At 36.2% G+C, this 19,220-nt stretch overlaps 1 protein-coding gene and 2 long non-coding RNA genes across 4 annotated transcripts in view; 2 read left to right on the top strand and 1 right to left on the bottom strand.

The window, feature by feature from the left end:
- LOC134802938 (uncharacterized) overlaps positions 1–19,220 on the top strand; it is a 216,575-nt gene that overhangs the window by 66,453 nt on the left and 130,902 nt on the right. The window lies entirely within an intron of this gene.
- Positions 1–19,220, bottom strand: part of LOC134802410 (uncharacterized) — a 204,206-nt gene that overhangs the window by 109,595 nt on the left and 75,391 nt on the right. For both annotated transcript variants that reach the window (XM_063775078.1, XM_063775070.1), the window contains exon 2: positions 7,078–7,142. In XM_063775078.1, the coding sequence (XP_063631148.1) occupies positions 7,078–7,132 (55 nt within the window). In that variant the 5' untranslated portion in view covers positions 7,133–7,142. The remainder of the gene's footprint in view (positions 1–7,077; positions 7,143–19,220) is intronic.
- On the top strand, positions 5,201–6,407 carry LOC134799005 (uncharacterized). Its single transcript, XR_010145297.1, has 2 exons — positions 5,201–5,336; positions 6,196–6,407. It is a non-coding gene; the product is annotated as an uncharacterized LOC134799005 (long non-coding RNA).

The raw sequence follows: 19,220 nt of genomic DNA, 5'->3' as shown, positions 1-19,220 counted from the left end.
TTTTTTAATTTTATAAAAAACACTTTAGATTAGTATTAAGCTTAAAAATGTGTAGGTTGTACTAGTCAAGAAGGCGGTAAACATGCGTTATGCGGCGTTCTAACTTAGTTACGAAGTAGAAACTAGGTAAAAACGCCGTATATGTCACATGCTGCCTTTTTGCTTAGTAACAATGAATAATTCCCACTTGAAATCCTAAGTTAAAAGACCGTATAGCAGCTATTCGGCCTTTTTGGTTAGTATACTAGGAAAAATTAAGATTTTGTCCAGATTTTCGACTAGCGTGCTAGTGTAAAAAAACGTATACCACCAAAAACACCGAATATACGGTTTTATAGATTAGTATTTATGGAAGAAATGGGAATAAAAAATAGACACGTAGTTTAAATGTTTATTTATATACGAACAAAAAACACCATACTACTAGGCTATTATTAACAAAACGAGATCCAGCGATTACTTTTTGGATTATAATCTTAATTACCATACATAATTAACACATAAATTGGGTTATTCCCACTAGTTACCATCAAGTTGTTACCAGTGGTAACTAATGGGATTTGTTTCCCAGTAGTTACCACTGGTAAAAGGTGGGATTTTTTCCCCAGTAGTCTTCTTCTCTCGTGTCGAGGTTCCTCTTAAATTTAAACAGTGGATGCCCAGAAAGCAGCGGTGCTGACAGCCCTGACCATCGCGTCCCTCAGGTCAGATTCCGAGCAGGAGTACGGGTACGCCAGTAGTTACTACAATTTTGTTAGGGTTCAATAAAGCCTCTATTTTTATAGTATTCTACTTATACTGTTTTTATTACTATTTAACTATAACAACTTGATGGTAACTAGTGGGAATAACCCGATTTATATGTTAATTTTGTATGGTAATTAAGATTATAATCCAAAAAGTAATCGCTGGACCTCGTTTTTTTAATAAAAGCTTAGTAGTATAGTGTTTTTTGTTCATATGATAAAAGACATTTAAATTGTACTGTAAAAAAATGTTGGTGGTAACTACTAGGGAAAAAATCCCATCATTTACCAGTGGTAACTACTGGAAAAAAACTTCCCAGTAATTACCACAAAACTGAGTTGCTGGTAGCTACTGGGAAGAAAGGTGGGAAATAAATTCCCAGTAGTTACCACTGGTAACAACTTGGTGGTAGATACCTAACTGGTGGGAATAACCCCATAATATGTACAAATTTTGAATGTGTACAGTCTTTCTGATTTTATTTGTATGATAGGCTAGATTTACTCGACTCTACTAATGACATTACATGTACTTCTAATGAGCATGAGCAACGAAACTTAAAAGAGTCCGCAATAAGCTCAGCCGAATTACTACTTCCCATAAAAACGGAGATTCGTACTCATTTTAAAACAACGTGTTGGATTGTAATAAATTGCACATACAATAACATAAGGTATATCTATACCAGTACCTAATTAGTTTACATTCCAACAAAACTAATGAAATAGAGGAAAAATAAGTTTTGTATGAAAAACTTATATTCGCTGTATTTTTTTTATTATGGTATCTGAAGCTACACATTAATTACAGGCATAGATATACCTTATCCTTTAGTGAGTACAAAGTTTTAGAGCAATCTACCTAATCGTTTTAAAATGAGAGCGTAACTACGTTTGTATGGAGATCCCAGCTTGCTGCTAACTTAAATCTTAGCAACCATCTATCTTTGTAGGTGACCAGTTTTCGCATACACGTAACTCACAATAATACATAATGTTTTACCGAATTCGTGGCATCTCTAATAGTTATTTTAGTTTGTTATCAATAGGCATTGAATCATCGAGAGTTTCATCGCACGGTAAGACGTTAGCGAGTTGTGTAGTCTACATTAGCAATAAAATTAAACTCGTATTAATTCCTGCACATACTCTGTCATTTATTTAATTCTAAAACGCATTTTAGCGGTTGTACCTAATTAAAAATCAGATTTAAATTTTAATGAAATTATTTTTCTATTAGATTACAAACTCATAGCTTTTACTCTTTTAACATACAACTATTACCTAATACACAAACATACCAACTTATTTTATGATACATATTGTTTTTTTATAAAACCCACTTAGGTATTTAATGGCCTAATATATATGTAACTCTCAGTTGGTTTTTGGATGGACCCAGGTTCCATACAAAGATGCCCATGGTCCTTTGTCCTGGTTATCTAAATACTTAGGCGGAAAATGTTATTCTGTCCATAAGAATTCTCATTAAATTTCCCTTCAAAACATTTTTCAATAATATTTAAACTCTTCGTAATGTCAAATACCTACTTGGCTTATAGGGAATTAAACCCGATACAATTAGCTCTAATATAAATTTGATTTTATTTAAATAAAAGCTGTCAAACCGTCGAATGAAAAAATAAAACTTAAACAACGTTTGCTGTAGAAAAGTACGTATGAACAATTTCATCATCACAAACTACGCTAGAAAGACGTATTTGCTGTCGAGCGTAAGTATTTGCGAGGCAATTTTAAAGTATATACCTTGATAAAAATGATAATACTCGAAGGTACTGATTGTAAACACTACATATTATTGATAACATATGATGGTAATGCAATAATAAAGTATTTTTCTTACTTTGGCGTTCGGTCAATATTTCGCGCGCAAAATGCCACCTCCGCTCGCATACCGGCAGCCACAAGCCTGCGCTTGCGGCTGACGGCTTTTACTTAGCATAAGGGTGTCTTTCGGCGCGCGGGGAGCATGACGAAGGTTGGAGCATATACTGCGTTATAGACTAGTTAGACGCACTTTCAACCATTATAAAAGTTTGTTTGCGTTTAATACGACGTCCATACAAAATAAGAAGAACGTATAACATTTATACGTTTCTAAAGACTATTATGGTGACGTAAAAAAGTTAAGTGATACTAGGCTTAAATGACGTATGAGACATTTAAACAAAAAAAAATACTATACGATTTTTTAGACTAGTATCAGATCTAAAATTTTGCTAAAGATCCTAATCTTAAAGCGCGTATAGCGTCTTTTACGTATTTTTAGCCTAGTTTTTGGCTTATACGTTATTTTAGGCTAGACATGGTGGATAAGATTTTACGCAAACCAGAGCGTAAAAAAACGTATAGCTGCATATACGTTGTTTTAGCCTGGCTTTGTCAAATAGTCGCTTTTTAAACTAGGAACGCTTAGAATATTAGTGCAAATACGGTCTTTTTACGATATTTTTCTCGAAAACTAAGCCACTTATCGGAAAACGGGCCAAAGTGGTCGATGCATCTTGATCTCTACATTACGAATATCACAAAAAGTCCATTTTGGCAAAATGTCGAAAAACTGCCTTTTAGCTTAGGAGGGCAGAATACTATTAGGTACAATAGTAGTTTTGACATTTTGTATGTCTATTCAGTAAAACTTAATGAATATGCGATTATTTATGACATCATATCAGAGTAGGTAGCAAAAATGGCATATAGCCAGGCCTACGTACTTCTATGAATTTAAACCCAAACGTTATAGACAATAACTTTCATAATCTTAATCCTATAAATTAGGGTTTAATTTAAACAAAAACGTATTAATATTACGTCTTATCATAATTCCAAATGGCCCAGTCACATACAAAACTAAAAGTTATCAGTCTTACCTTAATTTAATTAATCGCCATAATTCCTTAAAACTGATGAAAAAGGTACCCACTAGTCCAGTTTAAATTGTCACATTTTAGTAACCCTAATGACGGGACGCATCTTCTGAATAGCAATCGATTCTGTTAAAAGTTGATGAATTCTATTCAAAATTAATTTTATGATCCTAATCGAGCGACCAAGATGCAAAATCAGTCCAAAATAAATTCGTTTAGTATATTAGGCATATTTAAGTATAAAAAACGTTAAAAATGTAAAAAAATATTTTGGCCAGCTTTTTGGGTCAAATACCCCTATGTGGGCTAGTGGTAGCGAGCCCACTCGGACCGTGCGGTTGCAAACCGGTGTTCGAATATTGTGCCAACGACTACACCACGTACCACAGCATCTGCGAGTACAAGTGCAAACATCCCTCCACCCCGTTCCATGACTGGTATATTCTGTACAACGGACCTTGTATTTCTACGTCGGAGACTACAACTCAACGTAGGACTACAACTGAGTCGACAATTACAACCGGGCCCACTAGTACTACGCCGACCACGGCATCTGCATATGAATCGCAGGAGTATATTACTAACTCACTTAATGGATAGACTTATCATTTAGTGTGCATGTAATTAAAATATAACATTTAAAAAAAGTTTTTTTATTTTTATTTTTTATTTATTTATTCAGAACACATACAGTCATATAAGATACATATGTTAGAGGTGCGTAATACGCACATAAATCTTAATACTAAAAAGACCTGGAGGTTCATAAAATATACATGTAACTGAAAATGTTCTTGTATATTCTTTTTAATTTTTTACCCATAAAGGTTATTATCTAAGGTTAAGATCACTTATTATAAGTACTGTATAGCAGAATATACTTACTCATTACCTTACAACTTGTAGTAGACTTTCTAATGTTTTCAAGCTTTTAATAACAAAATTTCCGTGAGACTCAGACATATACATAATATACATAATTTATTAAAACGTCATTCACGTTTATTAAGTCGACCTCAACATGTTTCGCTCCATAACGAATAGCTTCAACACAGGAACACGCATAAGGGCGGAATCACATCTATCGTATCGAGCCGCATTTTATACAAAGTAAAGAAAGAAGAGTCGTGGAATGTATGGGGCCCAATACATTCCAGGACTCTTCTCTTTCCGAACAGACCTACGATAAATCGCTCGTTACCTCGTTAGTATGAAACCGCGTACGCATCAGAAAGCTGAAAGCATGCCCACCACCCACTTTCTGATAGCTGGTGTCAGGTGATTGTTTGCGTCGTGATATGAATATGAAGACGACGATGATGACATATTTTTTCTTGTTTCCGAAAAAATTACCGTTTACGAAAAACTTGTCATCGGATAAAAGTTTCTAAATACTATACTTAACTGTAATGTATTTTAGTTTTACATTGTCTCTGGGAAAGCTGATCTATCACGTGTTTTATTAGAATACATATGCTATCCTTCAAAGTCCACAAAGTGTTTTGGACGTGTAACAAACTTTTGTCCTCACTTATTTTAATTGCTTTTATATGTACTAAAGTGCTTATAGGCTCGAGTGTACGTACAAATTAGTCACAAATTGCAATTTTAAAACGCTAATAAAACGATAATAGTATTTAATCAATCTCTACTGTGGCAGCACTCGAGGTAGACATGAAGACAATATTGGCGCTTAGTATTAGTAAGTAAAAATTCATTTATCAAAATGGTTGTCGATATTTCGCAGCGCTTTAAACGTTTTAAACAGAGTTTTTCTGAATTATCAATTAATAAATTTAAGAATAATGTAAAGCGTAAACTTATTTCTAAAGCTTATTATACCACACAAGACTAGATGAATGATACAACAACGTAGGATTAATTGTGATTCGAAATTATTAATTATTTATAAAAACTACATTAGAACTAGCAGTCTATCTAGGGGCGCGGTAGTGCCCCCGCCAAGACGAGCAAAGCGATTGGTTTTTCTCGTAAAATTAGCATCCTTTTGTTATAGAGTTGTAGCGTTTCCTCGCTGCGTCACTTTTATTTGACATATTTATTGAACAAAAAATATGGAAATAGCTTAATTTGACTTAATTTAAGAAAATATGTTCCGGGTAAAGAATTCTCGGATGTTACATAACCGTCTAGGTATCCGTTTCATAAAAATAATCGGGTAGTAATAATGTTGAAAAACTGTAGACTGACTACGGACTTTTCGCTTCAAATCTGCTTCTATTTGAAAGTCGGCAAAAGCTGATATCATAGAACTAAAGAGAAGAATCTATACTTACCTAACTTATTTGTGAAAATCTGTTTACCTATATCATCTTCTTCTATTTGAAAGTCGGCAAAAGCTGATGTCATAGAACTTAAGAGAAGAATCTATACTTACCTAACTTATTTATGAAAATCTGTTTACCTATATACTCGTACGACAAAATCTATAAAAGAGAGTTAAAATCTAAACACGGCGTGTTAATTGTTTCATTTCCCGTAATGTTGCATCGTATTTAACGTAGGTTTAAAATTCTTTATAAGTTTTGCTTGCATTTCAGTGATTCTGTTAGGGGTAGTGGTAGCGAGCCAAAGTGGACCGTGCGGCTGCAAACCGGTGTTCGAATATTGCGCCAACGACTACACCACGTACCACAGCATCTGCGAGTACAAGTGCAAACATCCCTCCACCCCGTTCCATGACTGGTATATTCTGTACGACGGGCCTTGCATTTCGACGTCGGAGACTACAACTCGTGCGAGTACTACGACTGAGTCGACAACTATAACTACAAGTAGGTATATAAGAAGGTCCACGACTACAACGCCACGGCAGATGTAGACTTATCCAGTTGAAAACCCATTAAATGGATAGACTTATCATAACAGATGCATGAAAATAAAATAAAACATTAATTAATGGGTACTTATTTCATTATTGTGAATTCTGTTTTAGAGTTCGAACAATAATTAATTATAAAAAAATTACACCCAAACTGTAGTAAATAGTAAAAAAAAATGGATGGACAAAAGAGTAAAAAACAATTCATGAGTGAGGCGTGTGAGTGAGGCGTGCCACGAATTTTTTGTAAGTATTATACCGGGAAAACATCTTCTTCGCGTTGTCCCGGCTTTTTGCAATATCAAATGATATTTCGTACATAAGTTCTGAAAAACTCATTGCTACGACCCAGGGTTTGAACCCACGACCTCCGGAATTAAAGTCGCACGCTAGGCCACATACCGTTCCAAAATCTGACGAGTAACAATTATTCGCACCCAGTAAAATTAAGTAGGTATACACGAAGTTTAAGAGCCTTATCACACTGGCGATTTGCGGGCAAGTTGAAAGCGAATCTTCTAGTATTTAGGTACTAACTTAGTAGGCAACGAAATCACTCACGATTACCAACATTTCGTAATATATTAAATAATTTACTTACATATAGTTAGTGCCACCACCACCAGGCAGGTATTTCTACATCCTTGTAGATACATTTTGGAGAATCTGAAACAAATCATTACATAATTTAAATTATAGTAATCAGTTTACAAATAAAACAACAATAAAACTGGCCAAGTGCGAGTCGGACTCGCGAACGAATGGTTCCGTACCAATTTACGCAAAAAAATCAAGTTTGTTGTATGGGATCCCCACCTAAATATTATTTTTATTTTATTTTTAGTATTTTTGTTATAGCGGCATCAGAAATATATCATCTGTGAAAATTTCAACTGTGATGGCTAGATCACGGTTCATGAGTTATAGGATGGACAGACGGACAGCGGGGTCTTAGTAATAGGGTCCCGTTTTTACCCTTTGGGAACCCTAAAAAACAACAACAAAGGACAAATATAATTGTATAACAGTTTAAGCAGAACATAACAACACAAGTGTAAACACATCATCATCATCAGACGATGTCTGGGGCAGATGCTAGTAATATTATATTCATCGTCATCATACCTCTATGTTTAATACATAAGGAAAACGATACTAAAACATCCTTTAAAAGGATTCGTGATAATTAAAGATGAGATCGCACATCGGTCGGAATTCCCGCACCAATAACTAAAGCTTTAGGGTCGATTCTATTTTTACAATTTGATATCGTATTGATCTCATTTTGATACGACTTTGAGTCGTGTTATTAGGGGGTAGGCCCCCTAATAAGAAATTGGGTAGGCCCAACATGACTAATGCCAAACGAAAATTAATAAGGGTTCCTTTTGTACCTTTTTGGTACGGAACCCTAAAAATGGCACGTGCTACGTGTACATTCTGTATAGAGTGGCAGGAATGTGCATTGGACAGGACCAAATGGCGGGAATGAGGGAAGGACTTTGCCCAGCACTGCAGTGCCACACTCTAATATCTTCTTCTTGAACCTAGCGTTTTCCCGGCCTAGCGCCAGGGATCGCTTTCCTGCTCAATCTTCTCTACATACACACACTCACACAAAGTGCTACGATTACGAAGACATGTGACTATTTATATCAATACAATATTATAGTTTCGATTGTCATTTTCTATCAGCGATGGGCATCTAGACCCCTCGATTGCATTTCGTCTGCACCAATCAGCTTAAGCACACAACTGGTGCTCACGGTCAAGGTCGTATCAAAACAAGATCAAAATCGTACCAGATCTTTGAATCAGAATCGGCCCCGTAAAGGTATTTGGAAAGTTAAATACCTACATTATCCTCATACGCTGGGGATTCCCTAGATATTGCAGAGAATATTCTAAATTCCAATCGTTTACTGGTATTCTCCTTTGTTACCGCATGTGAGGAGACAGTTTTGCAATACATATAAAGAATAGATAAATTATATCGGACTATCTTATACAAATCCACCTAAATAGCTTCACAATAAGCTCAATAACGCTTGCGTTGTGGGTGCTATAATAATACTAAAATACATAGAAAGCGTCCACGTCAACTCAGGAACAAAATATTTATGATAAACACATAAAAAAACGGCCTTACCGGGATTCGAACTCGGGACCTCCAGGTTCGCAGGCAGTCACTACCGACTAGGCTCGGAAGCTGTTATACAAGCCAAGAACCTCTTTGACCCAAGAGGCCATGACCTTCTTGAAAGTCATCATGATTACAATGAATGTTTTCAAAGAGACGCCTACAGTCAGCAACCATCCCTGGATCCATCTGGTTGGATCAAGATTTCGTCTTGTGCTATATTATTAGATCTAGTTCATACTCAGATGCATCATTATAATTTTTATGACGCCATTTTGAATAGTTTTATTAGTAAAGTTATTGGGTTAAAAATTGCAATGTTACAATGGTGTGGTTATCAACAATTAGGTTAGTTGAGCAACCGAGTGTCGTATGCGGGTATCGGCCCGATTCGAACAACGCTTATAAGATGTCACAGCGATACGATACAGATAGGGATTGCAAACCGGATTGATATTCAATCCGGCCGGATCCGGCCGGACCGGATCCGGTTAGGTATAAGGATATTAAGGTTAATTAAATGACATATTTTTCAAGTTTTATGCGTTATATGAGAAACAAAGGTTATAAGTTACAAATGTATTCATAACACAAATATTTGAAGTTAATAAGAAATAACTTTTTAACAATAAAATAAAACTAAGTGCTGATTTAGACGGCGCGCGAACTCGCATGCGATTTTAGTTACATTGCGGACTGTTGGTTACGTCCAATTCAACCGACCGATCAAAAACCGCAATGTAATAAAACTCGCATGCGAGTTTCATTACATTACATCGTCTAATTGAGCCCTAAGTATTAAAAAGTGTCACAATGTCAGTCTCAATTTAAAAATAAAATTTGAAATCTAAGTCATTTATTAATTTTATTATATTTAATCATTCACATTCTGCTCAAATTTACGTTTACAATATAACTTATTATAAATTAGATTAGATTCCAAAGCCTGTTAATGGGATAATTATGGGATGGGAATTGGAACTCCTTGAAAGGACAAGTTTTCGTAACGGTTCTTTGATGGAATTATTTGTAACGCTGACATCCATTCTGGTCACAAGATATTTTACTTTTAACCAAAATTATATGAAATGCGCTCCAATATTATCTTGCTTAAAAGTAGTTTCATAGCCTAAATCATAAATAAATAAATAAATAAATAATCCATGAATAAGTATTTGGGGACAATCTTATACAGATCGACCTACTCGTAGCCCCAAGCGAAGCTTGTACTATGGGTACTAGCTAGCTGGGTAGTACTACTAGGCGACGATATATGTACACGTACCTATAGTATATTGATAAATACATGCTAATATGTACGTAGAAAACACCCATGACTCAGGAACAAATATCTGTGTTCATGACACGAATAAATGCCCTTACCGGGATTCAAACCCAGGACCATCGGCTTCATAGGTAGGGTCACTGAATGGTCACTACCCAGCACTAGGCCAGACCGGTCGTTATACATGCCTTCCATGACATCTCCATCCTTTAATTTTTACTTCTAAGTATTTAAGTAATCGTCGTATCGTGCCGATTCGTGCCACCAACATGAAAGAAGAGGAAATCCTCTTCTGTTCTCAATCATCGTCATAATAAATATCTTCTTATTTTACTAAATTTGGACTTTTTCATTCGTTCTTTATTCTGTTTAACTTCTTTCTTCTATCCGTCGCCTTTATCTCACCTAAAACGCACAGTAGGTGCTGTGTGCGGTCTTTTTTTCTATTTTCCCGGATCCGGTCCGGATCCGGTGATTTTAACTGGATCCGGTAGCTCCAAAATAGTGCCGGATCCGGCCGGATTACCGGATCCGCCGGACCGGAATGCAATCCCTAGATACCGATCTGTCAGTGTCAAAAGTGAAATTTCTCCAGCCAAAACGTCACTCTTGACACTGACAGATCACTATAGTATCGCTATGACAATGACATCTTATTAAGCGTTGTTTCAATTTGGCCGTAAGACTGTTATTTATAGGTACAGGATTTATCGTTTATTTTATATGATAAAATTAATAGTATAAAAACTAAGCGTATCTCACATTAAACGGAGCAGCAGCATTGGCAAACATGTATATATCGTAATGTGAATATATAAATAAATGAATAAAAAAACAAATAGGGCATCAGGGAACACCAGAGACTAGAAGAAATAGCTATGTACCTAAATGTATTAGTTTTTATAAAAGACCTGTTCAGTTCGGAATCGAATTCGATAAAATCTGTGAGAGTAGTTTGCAGAAATGGATAGTCTAAACTATTAGGAATAGATACTGCAGCCATGCATATACAACGAATGAAAATTCTGATACTATCGCTCGTGCTTATTGAATCGCGCGAGGTGCGGTATGAGGCTACGAATCGTCTCAAGGAGTTTGACATTTGATATGACCTTGAGGTTCGCTCTGATTGGTGCATGCGGAATGAAGTGAACATCGTGTGTGAGATTCGCGCCAATCACCAATACGATTGTCAAGGTCATATCAAAACCAGTTACAACTCGTAACAAGTTGTTAACTCTGAATTGGATTCTAGGTCATATGATAACAATATCAAAACTATTCTTCTTCTTCTTTATATTTAAGAACTGTGCTCTTGTCGGTGGAGCAATCTAACTCGTCCGATCCTACAACTCCTTAACCTTCTGGTATGACATGACCTGAATCTTTTCTTTTATTTGGTTGAAATTTTTTTTTCTTGTTCTTCTTCTTCTAATTGGACATCTGCTACAACACGACATGTTCCTAAAGAACATAGAACACATAGAAGGAAAAATAGAGGGAAAAAGAAGAAGAGGAAGACCGAGAATCAAAACTAAGAAGTGGTCCAGCAAAAAAGTAGCTGTGAATTATATGGTATATTTTTTTGCTAATTATGAAGCAGTTTATTTTTTCAGAAGTCAAACAAAAAAAGTTTTATATAGAACGAAAAATAATTTCACATTGTATTAATTCGCTTATCAAAAATATAGAAAAACCGATGTGTATGAGAAATACCTTATAATTTCCTTCAAAAGACACTGTTCACAAAGTGTAATGAGAGATGTAATATAAAACGCGAAAACTCTAATTCACCCTTTTATATTAAATACGAGTGTATTTCATTGTAAAGAATAGTATCTACAGATCACTATAGAAATGAACTGCTTACAAATTATTACAAAATAAAATGAAAAATCCACATAATGTGCTGCTACTGTTTTTCCGGACCACTTCTTATAACATGTTGTGAATTCTGAATACCCTTCTCGTTTACCAACGATACGTCATGTATTTGTTTAAGCGCTCTTATTGATAACATTTACAAAATTATGCAAATATATTTGTAAACTGGGTTAATTGCGAGTATAAAACGTGTGTTAATCAGCATAAAGTAAAAGATAATTTCGTAACATGCGAAAAGTACTTAATTCCATCCATATTTTTTAATTCATTGTATTGTGCTCGTTCCTTCGTAATCGGCGTTATTGAAACAATCATATATTATACATCCCCCTGAACTCTCTTTTATGACTAACGAAATTCAAGTGCCATGAATACAAGTAGATTTACATACTTAGCTCTGTATTTACTTCTTGTAGCGTAGGTAGTTGAATTTGTCCCATAATTGCAAATGGCCTGGCTGACCATAGGTACTTTTTGCGATATTAGACGTTTTTCTTAAGCAAAGAGATTGTAATAGAGAGGTAAAGTCTCTAAGTAAGGTAAAGTCTAAGAAAAAAACGTGCTCCTTAGTCTGACATTCATAGCAGATGGCGCTGTACCACAGAATAATTAATAGTACTACCGTACTGAAAGGAAACTTCCTACAAAAACGAAGTTTGACAGCGGTTCAGGGTCGAATCATGCTGTCCCTTTCTAATATATGGCACTATCTCTTTCGGCTATTTAGGGTTGTCAAAAATCAAGTGATTATCTTATCTGTGGTCGGGCACGCAAAAGGAAGTCAAGTGGTGCCAACCCTAATAATTGCTCAGAGCAATGCTGAGCCGAGCGGAGCCGAGTTTGACCGAAGTCAGGAGTTTCGCACCCCTGGCTGTACTGCGCCATATGTTTTGCGGTCACTGAATTGTCAAACGTCAACTTTTGATAATCACTGTAACCGCAAAATGTATGGAGCAGTACAGCGCCATCTCGTACTTGTCAAATTCGACGCACGAAATTGTCTTAGATTTTACGCATATATCTTACTCAATCAATATAATATATCTTTGCCTTAAGGAAACCTTTTTTTTATCATGTACCGATCGAGATAATAATTTATAAAAAAAACTGTTTCAATAGATGTCAAAGGAAAATGCGCCAATGAAATGAACTAATACGTTAATTATTTCCCCCTGAGCAAATATACTTAGTTCAAGGATTAAAATTAATTAGCTAAGCTAGACATCCGTATGTACTTAGTCAATATTTGAAAAACATAAAATACATAAAATTACCTAGCAAATGCTAACTACTCCTCATCCTCATGGAACCGTAACAGTCTAGGTCAGCGGTCGGCAACAGGCGGCCCGCGAACCTCCCTGGCTATTTTGTATGTAATATTGACAAACGGCAATATCTGATAAAGTCATAAATATCAACAAAGTGCGGCCCGCGGCAACTTCGCTAACTACTATGTGGCCCTTGGCTGCTAAAAGGTTGACGACCGCTGGTCTAGGTAATAGTTTTTAGGTACTATATAGTGTTAAGTTTTTAAAATAAATAATATGTAGTTATTTACGATACAAGTGCGACATTCGCAACTTATGGGTCAAGAACCTTTTTTAAGTTAATACATCTTAAAGTAAACGGACTTTAAGCCTAATTTTATAACTTTATCCTTATACGCATGTTAAAAACCTTAGAAAAATGTATCTAGATCGTTAACTTTTATAATATCAACAGAAAGAGGCCGGTTTTCCCTAACACCGAGTAGGTAGTTTAACGTGTTCTCCGAAACAAGACGCGCGAGGGACTATAACACGTGAGATAACCCGTTAAATTAGTTTAATGTTAGTATGACTCACTATAGCTCAAATTCGAAATTTCCGTCTTATAAATGCGAAAGTATTTTTGTCTGTCTGTATGTCTGTTACCGTTTCACGCATCAACCACTAAACCGATTTAAATGAAATTTGGTATGGAGATAGTTTAAGGCAGGAAAGATACAGGGTAGTTTTTAATCATTCATCATCATTAGCATCCTACGTAGATAAAGTCGCGGACAGAAACTAATACAAAATAATTATTAATTTCATTTAGTGCGTGACCAAAATACGATATAATCAAATGGCGAAACCGCAGAGCAAAATTTTGTAAACAACATAAGTTAATGTCTCTTTAACGATTATGGTAACAGTTTCGCGCGTGACAACGACACTGCTTCAAAACACGGACATATAATATGTATGTATTTTAGACATCGCATCTGTACAGACATGAAGGTGTGCAATATGCGGAAAGTTTCCTAAAGTTCAGCTAAATGGGCTATTCAATGTGTCAAGCAGTCGTCTCTAGCTGCATGTCAGCACCTTGCAATGCTGCGCAGCAATATTCTCATAATCTTATTGTAAATCAACCCCGAGACTGCAAAAAAAACAGTCGCTTACAAACATCGACATCTATAGCTGGTAAACATGTATGAACTGAATTAAAATATTTTTCACAACATTTTTATGATTGCGTTAATTAATAATGGCGTAAAGGGGCCCACTGATTAACAGTCCGCCGGACGGTATCGGCCTGTCAGTTAGAACAAAATTTTGACAGTTCCGAACAACTGACAGGCCGATACCGTCCGGCGGACTGTTAATCAGTGGGCCCCTTTAGCATTACACGTCATAAATATTTAATTTGACTGTGAATACGTGGAATGTAGCTATTTTTGCGTGTTCTATTCAAATGTAAGTCTGTGCTTGAAAACGTCACTGACTATCAATTACGTCAACGTATGTGTGTCAATGACGCTGCCGTCACAGCGTCATAGGACAGAGGGACTATTCCATGCAGATGGAAATTTACCATTCATTAATCATTATCTACTTTTTAATTGTCTTGACGTCCCTCAAAGTTCCATTAGTAATAGTTTTGTTTTTAAATATGGAACTTGCCAAGGCCTAGCAAAAGATCTGAGTCAGAAAATTCCTGTTTCCATAGAGGTATACACAGTGCTCACCTTGAGCCAAATGCCACATTAACTAAGTATAATTCAAATTATCTAAATGTAGATTGTTTTTGTAGAAAAACTATCTTCTGCCCGCGACTTCATTTGCATCAAAAAACTGTACTTACTTACCTACAAGATTCATAATTACGTTCTATCCTAAAATTTTAAATAACGTGTAAGATAACGAAGAGATTTGGATAGCAATTATTTTAAATATATTCACCTCTTATTACCTCTAGGAGTATTTTGAACATTGTGTATCAATAACATAGCCTCCTGAGGCCTACCATACAAAAAATAATAATTTGAAATCAATAATGATATTATTTTGTTTTGAAATCGAACGAAACTAAAGAAATGAACTAACGGTTACGGTTAAATGTTTTTTTTATTTTATTTAACAATTAAACATTCATAAGTGTGTAAGACCGTGGGCCTTACGAGGATAGAGCTATGTGTATGAATGACAATCCGACAACATGACTTCCTAACAAAGAGTCTCTAAGTACCTGACTCCGTCCTATTACAGAAGCTTGCATCAGGAGTACCTTTTTAGCATGAAGTACAAACTACTCACATTAGCTCGCTTTGTCTTTTTGAATCCACTTCGCAAGTTTGTACGTAGTGAACTTTCTGCAATATTTACTTTACAACACGCGATAGCTACAAGCGTACGCGCACCGGATAACGTTGACCCCTCATTTATAAACAATTCACAGAAATAAGGGGTCAAACACACCGGTGATCAGCTGACTGTGTTGTAACAGTGAATCATCTGACATTGAGATGCACTGTGGCGTGTGAAAAAGTAGTCAATGAATTTAAACTACTAGCTAGTCATTAGCGTACACGCATTGTTGTTGCGACTACCTGTGTTTATGGTACAAGATGCCCTTTGTGTATTTTGTAGAAGTGGAATAAGATTTGAAGTGCTGCTAAATAATCAGGAGGCACGATTCTGAAACCGACTTCTAACACTAACCTCCCATCGTGCGGCAAGATGCCTCGAAATGGACGCTCTCCGACATCCGCGCATGCGGCGGCCGCCATTGATAATATTGAAAAATTGTCGCCTCGCGCCTGCGCGCCACACGGCGCGAAAATTTGAAATATTGCTTTGCCGCCCGAGGGTACATAGTCCAACGAACTAGAGTAGCTATAGAAGTTGACTCTCAAAAATGATATTACTACATCTATTCTATTGTGGGAGCAGCTCAACTGTACTGCGCGCAGCTTGACGACGTCAAATATTGTACCTCATGCCGCACAAAATGTTAATATATCTTATAGCTTATGATTATGATATATGTTATAGCTTTAAACGAGCAATTTATGTATATTTATTTATATATATATTTCGGGGATCGGATACGGCTCTAACGATTTCGGCGAAACGTTTGCTATATGGGGGTTTTCGGGGGCGAAAACTCGATTTAGCTAGGTCTTATCCCTGGGAAAACGCGCATTGTTGAGTTTTTATTGTTTACCGAGCAAAGCTCGGTCTCCCAGATGTTACATTTTATTTTAGCCAATCAAAATTTTTACTGAATAATGACAAGTATTGGGTGATATTCAACGCTGTTAGCGGGGTATATTTATGGAGAAGACATGACTGACAGTGATTTGTATCAGAGAAGTGTCAGTCGTGCGGCCTGAAGTCAAAAATGTACTCTTAAAAACTTCGTCTAGATATATATTCCGTCACTGACATAGTCTCAATAAGACTTATGTTGTGTATATAGGCAAAACAACAGCATAACATTTATAAGAAATTAAATTATTTGTACATAAAAAGTTTTATTGATTGAAAGAGCAACTAGTCACAAAGTGACAAATAGTTTGAGCTATTTTTCACATCATTGAACATTGCAGTTAGGTACAAACAGCAACACTCCTATCTGTACATCGGTGGACCTTATTACAATAAGGATAAGGTCCACCGATGTACAGTTACCACTGTGGGCGATGGTACAGCTAATAAATCTACATCGGCATGCAGTCGTTGGGCGCGCGGAAGGTGCCCGCATCCTCACAATCAGTGCAAGAACGTGACACACCAGCTGGCATTCCCATCGCATAGGTGAATACCTCAAGACCAGTATATGAATAATATAATCTAAATCAGCTTCTACCCGCGACTTTGTCTGCGTATCAATCATCATTATTGATAAAAACTATCCTATGTCCTTACGCGGGCCTCAAACTATCTTCATGTCATCTAAATTGGTTCAACAAAACCTGACACACCAGCGCTAGTCGGTATTACCATGACAACGAGTGTACGCAAGGAAACCTGGGGGTCTATCGCGAAATTTGCAAATTGCAGGGATCTTTCTCTTTTACTCTCATTAAGACGTAATTAGAGTGACAGAGAAAAATGCCCGCAATTGACGAATTTCGATTTTCGCGGTTATAGCCCAGTCTATGTCTGGTCTCCGTTTCATCATCACCTTCTCAGTGCTGAGCATAGGCCTCAGGAGGTCAGAACACCGACACTAGGCCTCTGTTTCACCACTGTGACAATTGTCACCTGTCATTGGCAATTCAATATGCTAGTCAAACAAGTAAACATTGACGCTACGTACTGTAGTCGTTACTTATAGAGCCAGAAATGTGCAGGAAATTGTCCGTGTCAGGTTGTGATGTTCACAGCAATAAGTATTAAGTAGGTAAGTCGTCAACCTGGAGCTGATAGATAATTTGTCTGATAGCAGACACCTATTAACATTCTGGTCCACCTAGTGACTTGTATCGCTGAACTCCATTTTAGTTTGTAATAAGTTGATACGGATCGCTATTATGCTAAATTGCTTGAAATAAACTCGCCTTTGATCAGTAAGCGTTTGGAACAGTAGACCAGATAAACCCAGTCTGCCTCATCTCCAAAACGACTTAACTGTCAACTATCTTCAACTAAAATTCACCCATTTACCTGTAGAACTGATCAAGGTTAACAGCAGACGTCCATAAAGTGTATATTTGCTTGAGCCCCGGTTAAGTTGGCTACACCGTACACGGGTTCCCGCGGGATTTCACTTCAGTTTTGGGTGGTAGCCAAAGTGTCATTTGGAATTGAGCTGCATGTGCATTCTCATTGCGCAAGCGCCAAGAAGCCCATTGCTACTACTCTTTAAGGTTGACTCTCGCTAGGCCGGGCCGGGGCCGGGTCGGAGCTTACGGCGCTTCGTTTTCTATGGAAAGCACCCCGTGATCAGTTGGTCACCGATCAGCCGTCATTGAAAATGACATGTCGGACTCCTCCGCCCGGTTATTAAACCTGAGTCTCACGGTTATTTAGGGCAATTTAACATACAGTAAAATAAATAAATGACTGACAAGAATACAGATTTTTGTCAAAAATGAGCTCTCTTAAAACGCTAAAGATATTATATTCATTATTTTCCATGGCTAAAAGTCTTTGAAATTATGACAGGCGTCATGCAAGTCTAATTTTACGGCTTTTAGTTATAAATAGCACTAAAATAACAGTTGTAAAATGTTAAGTAGTAGACATAATAAGGTAAATGGCCTAGTCGGTGGTGACCCTGATCACGAAACTTAAGTTCCTGGGTTTGAATCCCGGTAAGATATTTATTTTTGCATTGTGTGATTATCGTGAATATTTTTTCCAGGGTTATGGATGTCTTCCATATTAGTTTTTATATAGCTATCTATTCCTTCGTTTGGCTTATTTTTTTATTGTAAAAATAGGGTATTTTCCTACTAGTCAAATCAGTTACTTTTTAAGAACTGTCAAAACGATTTGCTAATATGGAATTTATATGAAACATTACATCATGACGTCACGGTCAGCTCACCTACTTTTTATATTTCTATCCGATTAATTAAATAGAACTTGTGTTTAAAAATAACTCCTATCTGTGTTTTTCTAATAATTATCTGGTGCTTTATTTCATGCATGGTGTAAAATAATTTATTTTAAATACAGTATAATACCCTATTATAAGCTTTTAAAAATGTGTATAGTTTGTTTTTCGCTCCTACTCCTAACTCTTATGATAATCAAAAAACGGATCAAAGATAAACGATGGTGCATTAATAGGTATGGTTAATATACAAACAGCAACACTATTAACTGTCCATCGGTGGGCCTTATGCCTTTTGGTAATAAGGTTTACAAACTGTCACAAAGTGTTTACAAACAATAAATTGTGTAAAAATATTTTATATAATGTCAATGTCCAGAGAGGAAAATAGAGACTACTTTTGTGTGTCTACTATCCTATTAGTAGTTAGTAGTGTGTAGTTTAGCTTTTATTAGTTTAATGTTTTCTTGTTTCGTATCTCCACTGTGGCACACCAATGCATGTTTAATCATCTCAGATAATTATTGTTGGTATATGAATATGATACATAAGTCGTTTATAATTTGCAGCATATGTTATCGATGTCAGTCTGGTACTGTTATTATTAGGTCTGTCAGCGTGGTGT

Source organism: Cydia splendana, chromosome 2 (assembly GCF_910591565.1).
Source record: "Cydia splendana chromosome 2, ilCydSple1.2, whole genome shotgun sequence".
Classification (NCBI taxonomy): domain Eukaryota; kingdom Metazoa; phylum Arthropoda; class Insecta; order Lepidoptera; family Tortricidae; genus Cydia; species Cydia splendana.
The sequence above is the reverse complement of the archived record's forward strand: the minus strand, read 5'-3'. Positions and strand labels throughout refer to the sequence as shown.